At 40.7% G+C, this 22,096-nt stretch overlaps 3 protein-coding genes across 5 annotated transcripts; 1 reads left to right on the plus strand and 2 right to left on the minus strand.

Moving 5' to 3' along the window:
* Positions 1-202: 202 nt before the first annotated feature.
* Positions 203-2,700, minus strand: LOC115103930 (induced myeloid leukemia cell differentiation protein Mcl-1-like). The gene is made up of 3 exons (XM_029625000.2): positions 2,059-2,700; positions 1,623-1,873; positions 203-1,490 (listed from the first exon to the last, which is right to left on the minus strand). The coding sequence occupies exons 1-3, from the start codon at positions 2,543-2,545 to the stop codon at positions 1,374-1,376; spliced, it is 855 nt and encodes a 284-aa protein (XP_029480860.1). The 5' UTR covers positions 2,546-2,700; the 3' UTR covers positions 203-1,373.
* A 1,151-nt stretch (positions 2,701-3,851) lies between these two features.
* Positions 3,852-10,759, minus strand: LOC115103939 (alpha-endosulfine). Its single transcript, XM_029625010.2, has 3 exons — positions 10,592-10,759; positions 7,608-7,730; positions 3,852-6,726 (listed from the first exon to the last, which is right to left on the minus strand). Exons 1-3 carry the CDS (start codon positions 10,643-10,645, stop codon positions 6,556-6,558), a joined length of 348 nt encoding a protein of 115 aa, XP_029480870.1. The 5' UTR covers positions 10,646-10,759; the 3' UTR covers positions 3,852-6,555.
* A 260-nt stretch (positions 10,760-11,019) lies between these two features.
* Positions 11,020-21,793, plus strand: LOC115114587 (HORMA domain-containing protein 1-like). 3 transcript variants are annotated; one of them, XM_065009454.1, is made up of 13 exons: positions 11,020-11,751; positions 11,887-11,923; positions 12,018-12,038; positions 12,121-12,147; positions 12,272-12,339; positions 16,317-16,468; positions 18,292-18,449; positions 18,544-18,630; positions 18,771-18,828; positions 18,974-19,035; positions 19,223-19,306; positions 20,824-20,892; positions 21,184-21,793. In XM_065009454.1, the coding sequence occupies exons 1-13, from the start codon at positions 11,699-11,701 to the stop codon at positions 21,274-21,276; spliced, it is 969 nt and encodes a 322-aa protein (XP_064865526.1). In that variant the 5' UTR covers positions 11,020-11,698; the 3' UTR covers positions 21,277-21,793. The 3 variants fall into 3 exon arrangements, with proteins under 3 accessions (XP_064865526.1, XP_064865532.1, XP_064865538.1); XM_065009460.1 differs by having other exon boundaries at positions 21,187-21,793; XM_065009466.1 differs by lacking the exons at positions 20,824-20,892; positions 21,184-21,793 and adding an exon at positions 19,722-20,808.
* Positions 21,794-22,096: the final 303 nt, after the last annotated feature.

Consider the following 22,096-nt stretch of genomic DNA (forward strand, 5'->3'; position numbering starts at 1 on the left):
TATGGTGCGAATAAACATGTTTGACTGCATGTGTGTAGATGACTATGTACAACACAGGAATTAATTTGTGTATGTGGTTACTTTATCACCAGAAACTAGCACAGTGCAGATGTCACTGCTGTCTTTTCACAACCCCCCTTCTGAGAAGTAGTCTCAAAGTTGACAGCCAAACTTCTGCTTTCAGACAATTGCTGCCACAAAGTGAATAAAGTCAGTCTTTATTCATTGCAGTCACAAAAGTTGCATGATTTTATCCTTTAATCATATAACTTCAGGAGATTAAAGGAATTTGCCAGCAAGATGCATCAGGGTTAGTGCTAGTTTGTTAGATGGAACTGCTGTACACATTTACAGTGCAGACCATCTTGCCTCTATTGAACCAATGCCAGATACCATTTGCAATCTTTAAGCTCATATTCAAAACTTAAACCTGTGAGCACATTGCATTTACATGGATATAACTTGGAAATGAAACGCTTCAAATACAAAATCAGCATAGTCTTGAGTGGAATTTTGAACTGACTTTAAAATAGGTTCCCCCTTCCCCCTCCCAGTGCAACAAGCCACAAGATTTCCTTAACCAGGAAGTCACATTACATCCACGCAAATGCAATGCCAGGCATCACTGGCAAATCTACCCCAAGGAACAGCAATATGATCCTACGAATTGGGCGTAGGCGAGATGACATGCATGTAAGGCAATTAATTGCATGTAGAATACAGTCTTCCCTGCTGTAAGAACTTTACATTTTCAATGCCCATAAACTGGGTATACCTTAGTTGAATTCTAAGGCCCTTATTGGTCAGTTCAATGCAGATTCTGCCTTTCTTACACCAATCCCCATTTGTACATGTATGACTAATATCACAAGTCATTTGAGCCAACTTTATGGTCAGAGGTGGAACTTTGCCATTGTGAAGTATAGCTATTAGCTAAGGCTTTTCCATCTTGATTACTTAAAAGAGTGAGTTGAAAATTTGCAGATTAATTAACTGTTTCTATACATTTATTACAAAAATAAAATGTCTGTACTTTTTACATTAAATAAAAGCTTTTTAACAAGTCCGTTAGATTTAAGTAGTCAGATGAATATATTTGGAGACTGTCCCAACAACTACCAAATATCCTCAAATAGCCACTCAAACAACAAAAAAAACAGCACCAAAACATGATAACTAACTTGAGCTTGACACCAAAGCACTGTCCCAATTCAGTCCGCCACTATAATCCAACAGACTGACCCTCTTCTTTGACTAAACAGGACATCATTGGGTAGTCATTCCAATCATGGTGATATTAAGGATGTCAGAGAACTTGCGGGAATAGTCCATTTTCTTTGTTGAAAAAAGTAAGATGTCTTTTATAGTTCAATTCACCTGATCAACATGGCGAGTGTTGCCCCAAGCCCAGCAAATCCAGCAAAGGCTATGAGGGTGTTCCTTACTGAGGACTCTGGATCTTGCACATGAAAGAACGCTACAAATCCATTCTGAGTAAGAGACAAAAATACAGAGTTAGGTTTATGATTAGCTACTGGACAAGTAGGCTAAATAAGATTAAACGTCCTCATTTAGATTTGAAGATGTGAGCCAATGACGCATGGGCCACATAGAAGACTCACCCAAGCATTGTTTTTGACCAGCCAGTCCCTTTGGTCAGAGAGGAGGTATGTGGAGATCTTTTGGCCCACCGACTCAATGCAGTGTCCCCTGCCCATCTCCTTCAAGTGCTGGCTCACTACTGCTCCAAATGCCACCAGGCTGGCGATGCGACCCCAGTTCGTGGTCCCATCACTGAACAGGGTCGTGGCCACAGAATTGATGAAACTCATGTCATCGCATCGGTCATCTAAGTCAAGTTTGGCGATCATACCTAAAAAAATAAAAATAAGTCTGAGTAAAAACGAACTAACCACATTCCTGATAATATTTCTCTGTTATTAACCAAGTTAACGCATTATGAGCTCAATACCATCTTTAAAACAGACTATACAGTTACTTAGCTAAGTAGTGCCAGTGATTTGGATCTATAGAGATGATTACTGTAAATCTACGTACCATTGTATGCGTATCGGTGCTTTGCTATTATATCCTTCACCACTTGCTTCATCGTCGTAAGAGCCTTGCTTTGCTTACAACGAGACGGAGACAGTCCTGTATAGTCCATCAATACGTTTTCAATTAGTTGTATTGTATCATGTTCCAATACTTCATCGCCCGATTGACAATTCGATAGTTCAGGCCCACATTCTGACGCCATCTGAGGAGTGCAGGGCAAAGAACCGTCAGAGTCGTCATTGTTGCTTCGGTCTGACAAATGATTACCCAGGACGTTGCTTTTCACGACATTCATTCCTAACTTCGTGGGTCGTGGTGGAGTGTCGCCAGTCCCATTACCCAAATCAGTATCCACTTTTGACTTCGGTGACGCCCCAGCACGTACAGCCCCAGTCTCGCCGATATAGTACAAAGAGCCTCCAACGACTCCATTTTGAAAATTCAACATCGTAGTTGTGGCTCGTGTAATCGACTTCGACAGACTCATCTTGACTTTATCTAAAGGTTAGGAAACAAGAGTTTGAAAAATAAAAGTACGATTCTAGCAGTTATTTTACGAAAAGCTAGCGCTTAGCTACTTTGTTGCTCAAATATCCCACATCATTGACTGCTAAGTACAACAGTGAGCCCGAAGAGGAAATGACCAACCTTTTGTCGTGTAGTTAAGAGGGAGGGGAAGTGGGAGGGACTTCGATGACTTTCGACTCTGCCTCCTCCATTGGGTCTCCCCTTACATTTACATTTACATTTAAGTCATTTAGCAGACGCTCTTATCCAGAGCGACTTACAAATTGGTGCTTTCACCTTATGACATCCAGTGGAACAGCCACTTCTTCCTTGAAGTAGTTTCACAATTCTATCTGGGATGGTTTTCCATTAACATTCAGATAAATACCTCCACGAAGAGAAGATATAAAAATGAATTTCTCTGCATTGAGCGGTACAGATAAATAATACATATTTATGTAGACTTTGCTGTAGCCCTTCAGAGACCATTGATAGTGAATGCGGAGTTCTGCTGTCCCCTAGTGGCCAATGACGGGTTGTAATATAGACTCATTTATCAACATATAAAACGGTGATCCTAGACTTTGTCATTTATCAACATAAAGTGGCGGTATCCTGCCCTTTGTGGTTGTAAAGATTACTGTAGCTAGAGACAGTTGGTTGGTTATTGGTTTCTAATGTAAACTTCACCAGCACTGGTGATCAAATCAATAATGCTGGGACCGAGAGACTGAAAAACAGCTTCTATCTCAAGGCCATCAGACTGTTAAACAGCCACCACTAACATTGAGTGGCTGCTGCAAACACACTGACTCAACTCCAGCCACTTTAATAATGGGAATTGATGTAAAATATATCACTAGCCACTTTAAACAATGCTACTTAATAGAATGTTTACATACTCATATGTATACGTATATACTGTACTCCATATCATCTACTGCATCTTTATGTAATACATGTATCACTAGCCACTAAACTCTGCCACTTTGTTTACATACTCATCTCATATGTATATACTGTACTCGATACCATCTACTGCATCTTGCCTATGCCGCTCTGTACCATCACTCATTCATATATCTTTATCCCTTTACACTTGTGTGTATAAGGTAGTAGTTTTGGAATTGTTAGCTAGATTACTCGTTGGTTATTACTGCATTGTCGGAACTAGAAGCACAAGCATTTCGCTACACTCACATTAACATCTGCTAACCATGTGTATGTGACAAATAACATTTGATTTGATTTAATGTGAGAAGATATTTGAAAATAGCCCAAAGTAATTCATATTCATGTAAAAGTTTATTTCAAATACTGACAAATTTGCTCCACTACTTCCACACAACAAACATTATTAGTACTCATGTACTTTCTAATTTCTTAAAATCAATCTTTTGTTTCGTCTCCAGCACCACAATACACATATCCTAAGTAAACCCCCAGTTATTGGGAGCAAGGGTGCTCCAGATATCCCTGCAGTTATCTTGGGCCAGGATAAACTTTTGTTGTAGTTATGTAAGAGAACACTAAAACAGATTCATTGTATGCAAAACCAAAAACAGTTTCAGTAAGCAGCACAGTCATTTTCATTTGTTTACATTCTGGCACATACTTATGGTTGAACAGGAGACATGGTATTTTAACATACCCTGCTATATCCCTCATTGCATTGCTCCATACAAAGCCAGACAGTGCACAAAAACATAGCAATCAAGAATTCCTCTGTTGTTTCAACAACCTTAATTTCAGCAGCATATCCAATTATATTAGGACACTTTTTAAGCCTGCAATGGCAAGCTACAATTATTTAGGATTCTGAATGGTCTTTCTGTTCAAATTCAAGTAACAAGTTGGGGTCAATTAAATTTCAACTCCTGCTGGCCAGTTCCCAAAATGGATTGCATTGGGCATGGGTAGAATTTCAATTCATATCCTAATCGAAATGGAATTATACCCCCAACCCTGGAGGGGTTAGTCAGTCTCCAATTGGCAGACATTATTCATGGTAGGAGTGGGTCCAATTGTTTGAATCCTGGGACAGGCTTTCTTTATAGGGTAATATCTCAGTTTAAGATTTGTCATCGACTGAATCAGCAGCATTTACACATTCATATTATACAGATGAAGGTCTCTGTCGTAAAAAGAAAAAGCAGAAGTAGTGTTTTCACCGACAGGAGAAAGGAAACATTGAACTACAAGTAGTGAAATCAACAGAAAGAAAAAATATCCTCAACCCCCAAGTCTATTTACACCCGCTGGGACAGAGAACAGCAGCACATTCATACTAACCCAGACAAACACACTATCTTCTTCCCTGCAATAGGACACAGGTCCGTGTCTAATATTCAAAAGCTGCCAAGATGGGAGTGATCAAGTGTGTATTTTATCATTTGTGTGGAGTGTGTGATTCATTGAGATAGGACGACTAGCCTTTACTTTTGTATGATTTATCTAACACACCCCTGACCATAATTATTTTGCAAGTTGAGCCATCCCAACAGGTGTGAGCAGGGTCAACTAAATACACACACAATTTTCCCCCTCTCCTCATGTCATAAAATCCCTTCCCTTTGCCATGTGTCAAGTGAGCATATCCCTAAAGCATGCTGTGTGTTCCAGTTAGGTGTGTGTGAGCCAGGGGCCAGTCAGGCTGCCTGTTTATCAGGTGGCCGACTGTTTACCCCATTACTGACCACAGATTTTTTTATTTAGAATGTAAATACGTGAGGCTATATGCTTTAGCAGTACGCTGTGAGGCTCCTGCTACGTTGAATTTGAAGGAGAGACCGAGGAGAGGTTTAGCAACTAATGTAATTGGGAACTAGGCAGTAATCTTCTGTTACTGGAAGAGTTTCTCAACAGGAACTGCCATTAACAGTGAAGAGCCAGATTGTAGTAAATGGCTAATGCGTGACAATGAACAAACAACCCATTATAAAAGACACAAATCATACCAAATGTCAAATTTCTTAACACAATACAGAAATATACACTGAATTGATCCCCTACAAATCATTTAGGCTTTTTGATGTGATGTAATAGCCACAGAACTGAGATTTAACGTGAGTATTATACAGTTGCTTATTTTCCCAGCCTTAAAATGATAAATGGGTATTTAGTTTGCTTTGCCATTGCTTTCGCCATGGGCAGCCTTCAGACAGTGTGTGGATTGTCAGGACATTGAGAGGGAAGGAAGGAAGGTGTGGAGAGTGACCATGGACATTCCAGGGCTCCATTTGGTTGCTTGCTACTTCCTATGAGTCATCTAACCCCTCCAAATTTGCACATTTTGTTACATGTTACAATCATGCAGCATATTTAGAAAAAGAAAAGCAACAGGGAGTCAAGAATTAAAGCGACATGAGCAGAAAATGTGCAGTTTCATATCCGTTCGTTCAGGTCAGCGTGGATGACCTTGGATTTTTGTTTGACAAAACATGAGATAAAGGAAACCTCAAATCAGTTTCCACATTTCCCTCTGATTACCACTCCATTCCTTTGGATACTTCACCATGGTTCCCTTCCCTCCCAGATTTGGTGTGCAAGCAAAATATGCAAACATCTACCCCCAGCTTTGACGAGAACACAACATCGAAAAATGTGGAGCGATCATGGTTCCTAACTCCCTCGTCAACAATATATTTTGGTGTCGTTCGGGATGCAAAAACGAACTGTACATAATACAAAGTGCATTAAACTCAGCCTCCCCGATGGCACATCTACTTTATGTACCTCTGAACACCAAACCAAGACATAAGGGAGGCGGTAGAGCAGAGTGCGCAGAGGGCAGAGCTGTGTGGAGAGATGGTAGAAAAGGTCCCAGCTCACCTCCCCACCCTACCCACATACAAGCAATATGTACTGACTTTCACAGCTCTCCCCGATATGTTAAAGCCAAGTAGAGCCTGGAGATGACTAGGGGTGGGCATTGTTGGGGGACAGGTGAGGAACGTTAGCTGGGGGCCTGGTGGATGGGTGGAGGCTAGGCTAGCCTGCTAGTTTGCTGGTCACCAAGGAGGACCTCCTCTGGGGCAGGTCCTGTGGCGTGGGAATGTGGTCCCCTGTGACAAGGTTCTTGTCAGGGCCCGCCACGGGCAGCTGTTTGTTCTTCATCTTGGCCTTGGCCATGTTGTAGTCACCTGAGTCAAAGTATTTTTGCTATGTGGGGGCAAGAAAGAAGGAATTCAATTATGGTTGTCTGGAGTAGATCTGCTAGTTAAAGTTAATTGGCAGGTTTCCATTGACGCCGGTTTATTCACCAAAAGCAATCTCGCCAAAAAAAATCTTTGCGACGTGACGTGTCATATAGGAGAAACGTTCTAAAGATCGACAACATTTTTATCCATTCAACAGGGGTGGATTTTATTTTGTCTAACTTTATTGCGACAAATGATAAATGGAAACAATGTTTTTGGAATAAATTGTGATTGTCTAATCATTTTGAAGTGAACCTATGATGAAAATTACAGGCCTCATCTTTTTAAGTGGGAGAACTTGCACAATTGGTGGCTGACTAAATACTTTTTCCCCCCACTGTATGTAGGAGGGCATAGAGAATGCTCTTTAATAGATTGACGACAATTTGCCTAAATGGGTCATGGAAACACCTCAACCACTATATTGTTAGTTGACACTAGGTTTTCGCGGAAAAGTATATTTTTTTTATAGGTGCGAGGTCATTAAGTATAGCTGTTTTTAATGACATAAGATAGTTCTATGGAAATGCACCGTAGAAGGTAATTGTCACATCTATTTTCTTTGTGAACTCTCTAAAATGTGGACAAAAAATAATAATAGTATCACTGGACAAGTTAATTGGAACATAGCTACTGCCACAGGCACAACAAGGCAATCTGAGATCCTCATGAATGCAGAACGTATCGATATGTCTTAAAGAAGAATATTCTAAGCCTATGCGATTTCCTAGTCAAGTGGTCAACAAGGGTCTGTCGGCATTTGTTCCAGCCTAGCACGTCACTAACATGTTGAATCAAAAGCATGCATTATCTGTGGCTCGCCGGGAGAAGCGTTCCACCTACCCCTTTCTGTAGCCTCTTCATGAGGAAGTCGGAGCCTCCAGGCTTCTGGCCCAGGCCGGGGTACTTGGCCTTCAGCTTGACCTCTTCGCCCTTCACAAGGTTGGCATTCTTTTCCTGAGAGTCCTGTCCAGACAAAGAAAACATTTTGATGTGCCGTCATATGGGTACTACTTGCTACGTGCAAGGAATTTAGCTAAAGAGGAGAAACATCTAAACAATAGGCCTATGTAGCCTACACCTATATATGCGTCATCAAAATGTCAGCCATGATGCGCAGAGAAGAACAAGCATAGGCTTTTAAAATAGACATTCTCCATTTAACTGTCCAACGCCTTGTGATATGCAGTAACATGTCCTGATGCCTTGTCACCTTACCTCTACAATTATCTACCTCTATCACTCCAGTATCCCTGCACAATGTAAATATGGTACTGGAACTGACTGATCCTGTATATATTATGCTTATTACTTCCTCGTGTTCTTATTTCCATTTCTTGTGTGTTTATGTTCTACCCTATATTATTTTTCGTATTACATTGTTATTGATTACAGCATTGTTGGGGTTTGAGGTTACAAGGACATTTCACTGAACTTGTGAAATTAAAACGAATAAGAAGGTTATAAGATGGTCTGATGATGACAAAACAACTAGGTTACTGGGCTGGCACTGTGCTCTTCAGAAAGGATTGCATCTGAATCATATAGCCTAACCCTACTCATATTCAGCTGTGAAGTGGGCTAACGCCATGAAAATGAGTTGAGGGAGTTGAAGCGTCTTCATAGTATGAGTCACTCTCTGCATGCTCTCCTGCAACACTATCTCTCACGCCCTCATGGTTGCCTGCGATGAACAACTCACACAGAAGACGAGTGTTATGATTGAGTAAGAATTGTGACTAGAAAGCAGTTCAAATCCATTATTTCCCCCTCTCACACACTTTTCTTCAGCTGATGTGGACAAAACAGCCTTGTTACCAGTTTCCCCATCACTGACATGTTATTGGTGCCATAAAAACAAATTGTTTTCCCCTCATAAAGCCATTTGTCTGCAAATATGTACAAGCCAAGTGTGGCCTTACTTTATGGTTATTGAAAAAAATATTATACAGAAACAGGCCTTGAGTAATTGCAGACCAAAGTCTAGGTACACAGAGCTTGCAGAGTGGTTCTAGTTTTCACATGACACCTTCATGCTAAAGCTTTTTGTAAGGTGTATTTACTGGAGGCAACTCCTGCACTAGACAAACTGGTTTACCCTTTACTGCCAGTGTGGAGTCCATGGACAGATGCCAGTGAAAAGTGGGTTAACAAGACACACCTTGTTATTGCCCACAGTCCAGATAGACTTTGAGCAGAAGTAAGCAAAACATTCTCTATTGGGGCAATTCCACAGTAACAGAGTGAAGCGGAGACGGTTTTTGTTTGACATTTTAAAGTGAAAAATCAAATGATTGCAAAGTTAAATAAACCATACAACTCTATGCAGAAAGACTACTTTCAAAAATGTCCACATTTCTTTTACAAAAAAAAACCATGTACTTACAGAACAGTGCAGATGCAAAGTTTGGTAACATAATTACAGCACAAACACAACCCGTCATACTGTTTGTATCTGCATTGTTCTTCAAGTAAATGTGTTTTTGTCAATTTTTTTGGAAACTTAAAAAGTAGTCCTTGTGGATGCATGCTTTTTTAACTGTGCAATCATTGTTTTTTTGTTTGGCATACATTTTAATTGGAAACATATGAGTCTCAGCATCACTGTTAACATGGAATTGCCCATTGTTAACTTACAACACATTCTGACTTATCTGGCTAAATAAAGCTAAGAAAACATTGAGAAACCCACAAAACACTGCAATTTAAGTACATGAGAATATCTGCCATTCAATGTAGAGGACAGTGAATGCAAAGCCAGCAGGGGCAGGGACAATAAGTGGCTCAGGGTAGAGAATCCAATGAACAGATTCTGTTACTGATCAATTGGATCCATAACAAAAGTGTAAAGGTTACTATATTCAGGCCCAATGAGGGAAAATGCAAGAGTGGACCGGATACTTTCCACTCCCTCAAACAGTTCCAAACTGCTAGACTAGACCCATAGTAGCTAGCTACCATGAAATTATATTTTCTCACATGACCGGTTTCTCTTCTTGTCATTGTATCAAAATACCATTGTATTATTAGCACCCACTATCATTGATAAGACAAAGTATAGCATCAGTAACCTCCCTATGTAGACATGCTAGTCAATGCATATTGATATGACCAGTGGGTTTGTCAATAGACCTCTGACCTTCACCAGCATCCACTCAGGATGCTGCATGTACAAGTGCCTTTTCAAACGTACTCCATTTGATAGATGTCACATATTGATATAGATATGCCTATATTATATACAACTATGCCTAATATCAGTGCCACACTTTAAATAACATTCACAAAGTATATAGGACTGAAAACGAGTATGAATCAATAGATCTAGCTTATACATCCTTGTAAGCTTTGTGTGACTGATCAGCTAGCACATAAGTGACTGTGATGATTAACCCTGGTTTCCATTAAAACACAGATTTCAAAGGATAGGCTACAATATTATTGTTTGCATGACAGTATCGAACGCCGGTAGACTCAACCTCAACTACTGCTGTGTCAGGATAGACCAATGAGGCCCAGACATATCTCGTAACCTATGGACCAGCGAGCCAATGGCACAAGGGAAAACTCAATAAATAACTCAATAATACAGTACCTATGTTATTATTGATTATCGGGAGCCACGTACATCTTACTCAAAACCTTTCCAAAACATATATACACACTGTCATTGTTGGTAAAAGAGACGTTTACAGGTTTGATGCCATAACGAAAGCTAACTAGCTAGCAATCAATTCAAACACGTTACTTGTAACGCGTTACAACAAACAGAGCTAGCGTTATAGCTAACTGACAAACTCAAGATAGAGTCATGATATTAAACCCACCTGTTTTTCATCCTCATATTCCATTTGAGTATCTGATAGATTTTCGGACGACATTACGCAGCTATAATGGACTGGAAGTCCGATTTGCTTGAAAACGCAGGTTAGAATGTATGCAGGGGTGCTCCTCTAGCTTCCACAAATCTAACCTGCCTCTTGTGAACAAGACTCGTCGACAAAAAAAAAAGGCTAAATAATTTCTGACGTCGTCGTGTGGGTTTGCCATTTGTGACAGACATATACAGTAACCAATTGTATAAGGAAACACGCTGTATTAGATACCAAGAGAGCCAATGAAATGCTACTACTCGTAGAGAAATGCTGATTGACAGGGCTGTGTCCAATAGAGTGCGGATATTCAATTTGTGCGCAGCGTTGCATCAAACTACACCAACAACAGAGCAAATTCCATACAGTGCCGCAACATAAACACCTTCATTTAAAACTGATGTTTACCTCGGCCAGGACATATCACTACCTTTGATATCTCTATTCACGCAATGTATGTTGTGGTGGCAAGAAAATGTACGTTATCTAAGGCTGCCCTCTGATTGGCTACTTTAGCTGTCCTTTTTGGCGGGTAACTGTGCGTCTGGCGCGAGTTTGACCCAACATCCAACAGTTTCTTAGTAAATTAGCTAGCTAACTTGTTTTTGGTAGTTATTTTTTAACCAAAAAAACAGGTTGTGTGACTGCGCTCTATCTAGGTAGTAATAGCTAGCTATGTGAGCTATGCAATTTCATACTAATCACAATAGGTTGTAGAGTAAAGTCAGTGACATCAGTGGCTGTGTGTATTGCTGCTAGCTACGTTAGCTAGCAAATGTAATGTAGATAGCTAGTTAGCTAAATTAGCTAGCCAGATTAGTATAAAATATTTCTGTATCTATCTGTGTAAACTAGTACTTAGCTAACTAGCTACATATTTCAACATAGCGTTTACCTTGATAGCTAGCTATTTGGCTTATAATTAATCTTTATTTTGTAGATTTGACAACTTGTTATCAACTAGTATTACTACCATGGCATGTGAACAACGTTTGTAGCTAGCCAACATCTTCAAGAAGTAGACTTACACTTTCTTGTCTCTATGCCACAGAGCAGAAAGTTATGATCCTCAGGGAGGAACGCACCTGCCCTGGTGCCAGTCAGATTGTACAGTGGTTAGTATACACCACCAAGCCTCAGTGGGGAAATTCCAGTACAGTGTTTTCTCTGTGGCCAAATCCTTTCCCTTTATCCTGGTTAGATTATTTATTCAGGGTTGATTAATTAAGACTATTTTATACACCTCCCAGGATGCAGGGATGCTTTGATGCCCTTCAGAGAAAATACGTAAGTGAGACACTAGCATTTAGTTGTTTATTTATTATCTACATGTTATTAATGTTAATTAATTACATATAATGAATGTCTTGTATTCCAACAGTTGCGGACGGTCGTTATGTCTGTGAGTATATCTCATCAAATATTTTCTTCAGCATATAAAGCATTTTAAGTTGCTAAAGTTTGTATCCTTCCACTTTCTATAGATATACACAGACCCAGATAATCCAAAGGTAATAGACAACTTTTTAACCCCTTAGGTATCGATCATAGTAATGCTTTGATTCTCTGCACTAGAACAAACTACAGTATATTTATTTTCTCATTGTGACACTGGTCTTTCTTTGCGTTTTGCAGAAGGTTACTGAATGCTACCAGTTCAAAGTCCAATACACTGAAAAGGGACCCAAAATTGACTTTGAAAGGTATAGCTTTGTGAATGTGTATTAGGGTTGAATGGCAGGAACCCGGTTACTGAGATTTACTGCCCAAAACCACTCCCTTTTCCCGGGATAAATAACTGAGAAACCGGTAAATTATAATAAATTATTTATATGAACAGCATGACGTGAAATGGAACTGTTAAATTATATACAATGTCTAAATCTGGATTCTGTAAGGCCTTCCCTCTGGTCACTGCATAATGAATCATCAACTCTCAGGGTGGGAACCGACAGCCCATCTCAGTATGTAGACCTTCCCTTGGTAACTTTTTTTTATTGTGATCGGTAGACCTACATTTTCTGCAGCATAGCCTACACTACAGTAATATAAAGACCGAATGCACATCTAATTTGCACATCACCATCTGGCGTTCGGGGATCACCTTGTTTTTTTATTGTAAAGTTTTTTTTTTTTTTTGATTGCAGAGTTTAAAACACTCCTATATCGTTTCTTTAAATCAGTGCATGAGTGAACACTTTCTCACTGTCTTTCTCTCTCTCCATCAATTCCATTCAAATTGCATCCAAAATAGATAATCGTGTTCAAGATTGATATATATAGGCCTATATATACAGTGCATTTGGAAAGTATTTAGAACTGTAATGAACACGACGGGAGACAGAGCTGGTTTCAAGCGCAGGGCGCAGCAGGTGTTTATTTGTGAAGGACCACAGGAGGAGGCAGGTAGCTGGGTCCAGGGGCAAGCAGAAGGTCATACACAGGGGATCCAAAAAAGGCAACAGTACAGGCAGGGAAAAGGCTAGTAACGTCGTCCGGGGGATCAGGCAATAGGTTGATAACAGGAAATCCGATAGGCTAAAGTACAGGCAGGAAATATCACATTTACATACAGTTGAAGTCGGAAGTTTACATACACCTTTGCCAAATACATTTAAACTCAAGTTTTTCACAATTCCTGACATTTAATCCCAGTAAAATTCAGTTTTAGGTCAGTTAGGATCACCACTTTATTTTAAGAATGTGAAATGTCAGAATAATAGTAGAGAAATGATTTATTTTAGCTTTTATTTCCTTCATCACATTCCCAGTGGGGCAGAAGTTTACATACCTTGCCTTTAAATTGTTTAATTTGGCCCATTCTTCCTGAGAGAGCTGGGGTAACTGAGTCAGGTTTGTAGGCCTCCTTGCTCCCACACGCTTTTTCAGTTATGCCCACAAACGTTCTCTAGGATTGAGGTCAGGGCTTTGTGATGGCCATTCCAATACCTTGACTTTGTTGTCCTTAAGCCATTTTGACACAACTTTGGAAGTATGCTTGGGGTCATTGTCCATTTGTAAGACACATTTGCGACCAAGCTTTAACTTCCTGACTGATGTCAGTGGGTTAACTGCCTGTTCAGGGGCAGAACGACAGATTTGTACCTTGTCAGCTCGGGGGTTTGAACTCGCAACCTTCCGGTTACTAGTCCAACGCTCTAACCACTAGGCTACGCTGCCGTCATGAAGAGGGCACGACAAAACCTACTCCCCCTCAGGAGACTGAAAAGATCTGGCATGGGTCCTCAGATCCTCAAAAGGTTCTACAGCTGCACCATCGAGAGCATCCTGACTGGTTGCATCACTGCCTGGTATGGCAACTGCTCGGCCTCCAACCGCAAGGCACTACAGAGGGTAGTGCGAACGGCCCAGTACATCACTGGGGCCAAGCTCCCTGCCATCCAGGACCTCTATACCAGGCAGTGTCAGAGGAAGACCCTAAAAATTGTCAAAGACTCCAGTCACCCTAGTTATAGACTGTTCTCTCTGCTACTGCACAGCAAGTGGTACCGGAGCGTCAAGTCTAGACAGCTTCTAAACAGCTTCTACCCCCAAGCCATAAGACTCCTGAACGTCTAATCAAATGGCTACCCAGACTATTTGCATTGCCCCCCCCCCCCCTCCTCCTCTCTTACTCCGCTGCTACTCTGTGTTTATCATCTATCCATAGTCACTTTAATAACTCCACCTGCATGTACATATTACCTCAACTAACCGGTGCCCATGCCTCCCGAGTGGTGTAGTGGTCTAAGGCGCTGTAGTAGTGGTCTAGCTGTGCCACTAGAGATTCTGGGTTCGAGTCCAGGCTCTGTCGTAGCCGGCCACGACCGGGAGTACGATCTTAGTCCCCATGGGGAAACCGTAGTCTGGCTGTTTTATGGCGGTTTTGGAGCAGTGGCTTCTTCCTTGTTGAGCGGCCTTTCAGGTTATGTCAATAAGAGGTTCCAAACTTCTTCCATTTAAGAATGATATTGTCCTCTTGGGGACCTTTAATGCTGTTGACATTTTTTGGTACCCTTCCCCAGATCTGTACCACAATCCTGTCTCGGAACAGACACAATCCTGTCTCGGAACTCGACCTCATGGCTTGGTTTTTGCTCTGACATGCACTGTCAACTGTAGGACCTTATATTGGCAGGTGTTTGCATTTCCAAATCATGTCCAATCACTTGAATTTACCACAGGTGGACTCCAATCAAGTTGTAGAAACATCACAAGGATGATCAATGGAAACAGGATGCACCTGAGCTCAATTTCAAGTTTCATGGCAAAGGGTCTGAATACTTATGTAAATAAGGTATTTCTGGGGGGTTTTCTAATAAGTTTGCCAAAATTTTAATAAAACTGTTTTCGCTTTGTCATTATGGGGTATTGTGCGTAGATTGATGAGGAAAAGAAAAGAAGTGAACTCAAGGGGTCTGAAAAGTTCTCGAATGCACTCTAGATGTGCTAACCTACCTCTTTCAGGAAATACATCCAAATGCAGTATTATTCTTATATTTATGTAATGAATGACGGGTAATGCATAATAAGTTTCTAACTTATATCCTCGGTCTCTTGCGCAATACACAAGCACCTGTGCTCTGTTGGACTCTGTAAAAAAATGTTCCTTAGCTCTTGGAGTCCCATGCAGGAAAAGCTAGACTAGAATAGCTTGCTGGAAATGTCTTTTTTTTTGGATTTCTTATACCAATAGACTATTCAAAGAGGGACACAAGCTCTTGTTTGCCGAATGTTAAATACAGCAGCTAATAGAACTCTTGGGTAGTTTGAAAGAAGAGTGAACGCGGGATGGGGGTAGGCTATAGCAGTTAATTATGCAGACCCATAACCATCCAATCCTCGTGAAGAGAAGTGAAAGGCTTTTGCATCTCATTCTAGTCCTATATTATTCAAGCATGTCATTAGAATGATGAAGATAAGGACAACAACACTTGTTTAATTTAACTGTTGAAAGCAAGGAAGGAATGAAGCAACACTAGAGAGAGAAAGAGGAGGTAGGCTAATAACATTAGGGGAAATATTATGAAAAATTTCAATCAAATTCACTAGCCTATACTTGTAACTTTGTAGGCTGCATGTGCTGCACCAGAATCACATGTTCTCTCCCTGCTTTATCATGGTTTGAACAAGGTGTGTAATTCTAGCCCATATAATACAGTGTAAACAATGCAGTAGAGTAATACAGTTCACACTCAAAAAGATTACTGGAGCTTGTTTAATTTATTTACCAAAGAGAGCATATAGCTAGTTACATCTATGTGCTTTTATGTTTTTCTGTCTTATGTAATGTTCAGTAGCTGTATTGGATAACGGTACAATCATTTGGGCGTTTTTGGGCTTGGGCTCATTAAATGTCTTTAATGTAGGGCTCATAAAATGTATTTAATCAGGTTTAGGTTGCATCAGGCATGAATTTTCGATCAAAGCTATAATAAAATCCAGACATAGGTCTATTTATATGCTTTGTAATGCTTTTGAATGACACATCCGGTTTTGGCAGGAATTACCGGCTTCACAAAAGTGATTTATTCTCGGGATGGAACATTTGTAAAATACCGGGAAAATATTCAACCCTAATGTGTATAACATAATGATAACATGGCAGAATTTCATTGAGAAACATTGAAGAAAGAAACTTTTAATTGTCTAAAAATGTTTACATTTATTCTTGTTTTAGCAAAAACAGCAAGAATCTGGAAAAGATGGCTTGCAGCAACACAAAAAAGTCCAGCATCCTCCTGGTGCGTAAACTCTACACACTGATGCAGAACCTGGGTCCTCTGCCAGACAATGTCTGTCTCAACATGAAACTCTCTTACTATGACGACGGTAAAGACCAAACAATGATGGGGATGATGTGACGCAGTACGCTGCGCAAATGACATCATACTTCCGGGGTAATGTCCTGGGTCTTTTAAATGGGCTCCAAGATTATATGATCAAATTCATTTAATTACACTGAGTATACCAAACATTAGGAACACCCCATTGACCTCAGAACAGCCTCAAATCATTGGGGCATGGACTCTACAAGGTGTCGAAAGCATTCCACGGGGATGCTGGCCCATGTTGACTCCAATGCTTTCCACAATTGTGTCAAGTTGGCTGGATGTTTTTCCTTTTTCTCCCCAATTTCATGGTATCCAATTGTTTTTTTTAGAGCTACACTCTTGTCTCATCGCTACAACTCCCGTACGGTCTCGGGAGAGACGAAGGTTGAAAGTCATGCGTCCTCCGATACCCAACCAAGCCGCACTGCTTCTTAACACAGCGCCATCCAACCCGGAAGCCAGCCACACCAATGTGTCGGAGGAAACACCGTACACCTGGCAACCTTGGTTAGCGCGCACTGCGCCCGGCCCGCCACAGGGGTCGCTGGTGCGCGATGAGATAAGGATTTCCCTACCGGCCAAACCCTCCCTAACCCGGACGACGCTAGGCCAATTGTGCGTCGCCCCACGGACCTCCGGTCGCGGCCGGTTACGACAGAGCCTGTACTGCCCAGGCTCTGTCCTGACCGCGACAGTACAGCGCCCTTAACCACTGCGCCACCCGGGAGGCCCTAGTGGACCATTCTTAATACACACGGAAACAGCATTACAGTTCTTGACACAATCCGGTGTGCCTGGCACCTACTACCATACTCCATTCAAAGGCACTTCAATCTTTCGTATTTTCTATTCACCCTCTGAATGGCACACATACACAATCCATGTCTCAATCGTCTCAAGGCTTCAAAATCCTTTGTTTAACCTGTCACCCTCCCTTCATCTACATTGATTGTAGGGAATTTAACAAGTTACAGTAAGGCATCATAGCTTTCACCTGGTCAGTATATGTCATGGAAAGAGCAGGTGTTTTGTATACTGAGTGTATATTTAAGCAATAAGGCCCGAGGGGGTGTGGTATATGGCCAATATACCACAGCTAAGGGCTGTGTCCTAGCACAACCCCCATTGTACCTTAATGCTATTATAAACTGGTTACCAACCTAATTAGAGCAGTAAATATAAATGTTTTGTCATACCCATGGTATACCATGGCTTTCAGCCAATCAACATTCAGGGCTCGAACCACCCAGTTTTTAATTGTGTATTGATTTGCTCATACCCGATGCCTTTTATCAAAATATTTGAAGCTGAATAAGTAAGACACATCACGAAAGTTAGAAAAGTCTAATTTGAACTACATCTCCTGCAGCGTTGTTAGCATGCTGGAGCATGCCTGTTTGAGCTGAGGACTTACAGGAAGGTAACAACCTGTTAGTTCCAGGCTTTTTGATGTGTTTTATATTAGATTAGCTGGGAGTGTTTTTCACTGAAAGTTGCCAACTACTGCCTTTTGATTTGTAGTTTGTGTGTGTAGTTCAAATGAAACGGTTGTAACTTTTCCGCTTCTTGAGCGTCAAATACGTTGAAAACCGGCATATGGTATATAAATATATACAAAAACACTTTAATATATATCTTAAATGACCGCGTTTTTATGAATTTGACAATAAACATTTTAAGCCCATTCTTAGCCTACAAAACCCGGGCGGAGTACAGAAGTAAAATTGAAGCGCAACTTTCATAGGGTATAACAAGTATATGTTTGTTTTTTTAACACATAAAGTGTTTGTGTGTGTGTTTGCATGTGTGTATATATCTCAGTCACTCCCCAGGACTACCAACCCCCAGGCTTCATGGAGGGGGACGGCGATAGCATGCAGTTTGAGAAGGAGCCTGTCAACCTGACCATGGGTGAGGTGGTCACTCCCTTCCACACCCTGAAGGTGGACGTGACCACAGAGAGAGAAAGGCTGGAGCAGGTATGAAGGAAAGGGGGGAAATAACTAGTCAGAGTAATGTAAACCAGACTGGCAGGTGACACGTTGATTAACAGCTGTCCCCTTTTCTCTGTAGGTCGATGACGAGCAGACAATCTGCATGAGGGACAAGTGGGAGCTGAAGATGGAGGAAGGGACAGTGACCAAGATCAGCAGTCAGCAGGTGAGACTTGAGGCCTCTAGGCTAATTTGACTGGGTGCCGATGGCATGGCGCTATTGTTTTAACCCAGTAGGGGGTGTTGCTGTCCATCCCATAGGATGTACCTATAGTCTAACATTTTTATTGGGGTTTCTACTTTTAGACTCGCATGATAAAAGTAATGGAAAATCCGGACAACGACCTTTACTTGGACAATTCCGGTAGGACCTCCTCTCTCAAATCTTAGTATAAAGCAGTTTCGCTGAACATGATAACAGTAGTGCTATTTTCTCTTTTAATAAGTCAAATGCAGTCTGAAATCCATGTTTGGTTTTATTGTGTTTTCATCATGTTTGATGCTCAAAGAGGTCCAGGTGAACTGCCAGGAGAAGATGGAGGTGTGTGAGGAGAGCACAGAGAACTCTCAGGTAAAATAACAGTAAAATGTACATTCTGCATAGTCACAACTAAGATAGGCCTTTGTATCAAGCAAATGCCAATACAGAACAATACAAATATATAGGTGGGATAGTACTGTATGAATATAAAGTAATATAGGTGCTGCTCCAGTTGTGAAGGTAACGGTCTGTCGTTTGATTGACCTGTCTGTCTCAGATGGATACTTTGGTAAAGAGGACATCTGACCTGGAAGTGGCCATTAAGAGGACCAGGAGCGGACGCGTCACCAGGTCCACCCTGGTCAGTGCCCCCCAAAACATACAACCCTATCTAACTCCTACTGGCCCTGTTCAAATGGAAGACATTTTTGTATAGCGTAATGTAAAAATGACCACGAAGGATGTACAGTTGAAGTCGGAAGTTTAAATACACTTAGGTTGGAGTCATTAATACTCGTTTTTCAACCACTCCACAAATTTCTTGTTAACAAACTATAGTTTTGGTAAGTCGGTTAAGACATCTACTTTGTGCATGACACAAGTAATTTTTCCAACAATTGTTTACAGACAAATTATTTCACTTATAATTCTGTGGGTCAGAAGTTTACATACCTAAGTTGACTGTGCCTTTAAACGGCTTGTAAAATTCCAGAAAATTACGTCACGTCTTTAGAAGCTTCTGATAGTCTAATTGACATCATTTGATTCAATTGAAGGTGTACCTGTGGATGTATTTCAAGGCCTACCTTCCAACTCAGTGCCTCTTTGCTTGACATCATGGGAAAATCAAAAGAAATCAGCCAAGACCTCAGAAAAATAAGACCTCCACAAGTCTGGTTCATCCTTGGGAGCAATTTCCAAATGCCTGAAGGTACCACGTTCATCTGTACAAACAATAGTACGCAAGTATAAACACCATGGGACCACGCAGCCGTCATACCGCTCAGGAAGGAGATGCGTTCTGTCTCCTAGAGATTAATGTACTTTGGTGCGAAAAGTGCAAATCAATCCCAGAACAACAGCAAAGGACCTTGTGAAGATGCTGGAGGAAACAGGTACAAAACTATTGATATCCAAAGTAAAACGAGTCCTATATCGACATAACCTGAAAGGCCTCTCAACAAGGAAGAAGCCACTGCTCCAAAACCGCCATAAAACAGCCAGACCAAGGTTTCCACATGGGGACAAAGATCGTACTTTTTGGAAAAATGTCCTCTGGTCTGATGAAACAAAAATTGAACTTCCAATGTTGTGGCAAAATGGCTTAAGGACAACAAAGTCAAGGTATTGGAGTGGCCATCACAAAGCCCTGACCTCAATTCTATAGAACATTTGAGGTCAGAACTGAAAAAGTGTGTGCGAGCAAGGAGGCCTACAAACCTGACTCAGTTACACCAGGTCTGTCAGGAGGAATGGGCCAAAATTCACCCAACTTATTGTGGGAAGCTTGTGGAAGCCTACCCGAAACGTTTGACCCCAAGTTTAACAATTTCAAGGCAATGCTACCAAATACTAATCGAGTGTGTGTAAACTTCTGACCTACTGGGTATGTGATGAAATAAATACATTCTGAAATGAATAATTTCTCTACTATTATTCTGACATTTCACATTCTTAAAATAAAGTGGTGATCCTAACTGACCTAAGACAGGGAATTTTTACTAGAACTAAATGTCAGGAATTGTGAAAAACTGAGTTTAAATGTATTTGGCTAAGTTGTATGTAAACCTCCGACTTCAACTGTATATCTATGGGACTAGCTTCACAAGCACTTCCCTGCATTCTGTGATTTACTGTCTTTGGTCTGTGTGTGTGCAGGAGAGAAAGGCTAAGACTGAGGTGCACAGCGTCAGCAAGAAGAAGCCCTCTCCCATCGAAGACAAAATGGTGGGAGACACCCCCCCTCGAGCATCATAGATTTCATCCCCCAGTCTTCAAATCAAATCAAATTTTATTTGTCACATACTCACAGGAGTGATAATAATGTGCAAATTGTCTGATAATAATGTGCAAATTGTCTTTTAAAGATAAAAGTTCCCTGACCTACATGTTTTTTAACAAGTCAATATGACTCATTCAATCCATCCCATCTAGATGTATACAGAATATTGTTTGGCAATCATTATTCATTTTAGAGTCTTGCATTAGTTAGTAAACTGTCTGTCACTCTCTGATTAGCAGATATCGCAGTTCGAGTTCCCCTGCAGTCAGGATGTCCAGGCCTCTGTGTCGAAGAAACGCAAGTTCAGCGAACCCAAGGAACGCTACTGACCTCTGACCTTTCCACTTTACCTATAAGATACCTTTCAAGACAAGAACCGATTTTCTAATTTGCATGGGCAAAATCTCTAGTCTTTTTTAGTTGTTTTAAAGGAAAGGTGTAGTGCCCACGGCCAACACCACCATAGTACTGCTGCATTCTGTTGTTACAATGGAAAGGATAAAGGAAATGGTTCTTTCTAGTCCACCTTGTTTATGTTTATAATTTTTTTTTTCATTATTGAGTTTCATGCTAGTGTGTGATATGGAGACTGGGGGAAATGTATTTTCTACAATTGTATATTGGGGTCTGTGAAGTGCGAAACTCACAGTTTTATTTATTTCAAAGGATGGCATTTTTATTGTGACAATACTGTTTTTTAAATTTAGTTTGTTTTATGATTACCATGAACTTTACACTGTGCAAAATTGTGTTTATATTTTGTGTTGTTATATAATGTATCAATATACAGTACCCTCCAGTTGTAAGTTATTTGATTAAATGTAAGTTTCTAATAAATTAAAGTGCCTTTTCTCAGTTTTGAAAAAGGTTTGTAATTTTGGTCTGTATCGTTAAGAGCAGAGAGTTCTACACACTAGTGCTGAACCTCAGATATAACTGCTTCCATCAGCAGCAAACCTGGGTGCACCTGTTTTAGTGTCGTGGTTGGAAAAAGTTCTTGCTACAATTCAAGATCAAAGAGCTTCAGCTTCCTGTCTGCAAGACCTGATGCTGTTAGCATGAGCGCAAAAAAATCTACAATACCGTATAACCTTATTAAATAATAGCCAACCTTAAATAAAGGGACTGCCAAATGGCAGCATTTGCATG

This window comes from Oncorhynchus nerka, linkage group LG3, assembly GCF_034236695.1.
Source record: "Oncorhynchus nerka isolate Pitt River linkage group LG3, Oner_Uvic_2.0, whole genome shotgun sequence".
Taxonomy (NCBI): domain Eukaryota; kingdom Metazoa; phylum Chordata; class Actinopteri; order Salmoniformes; family Salmonidae; genus Oncorhynchus; species Oncorhynchus nerka.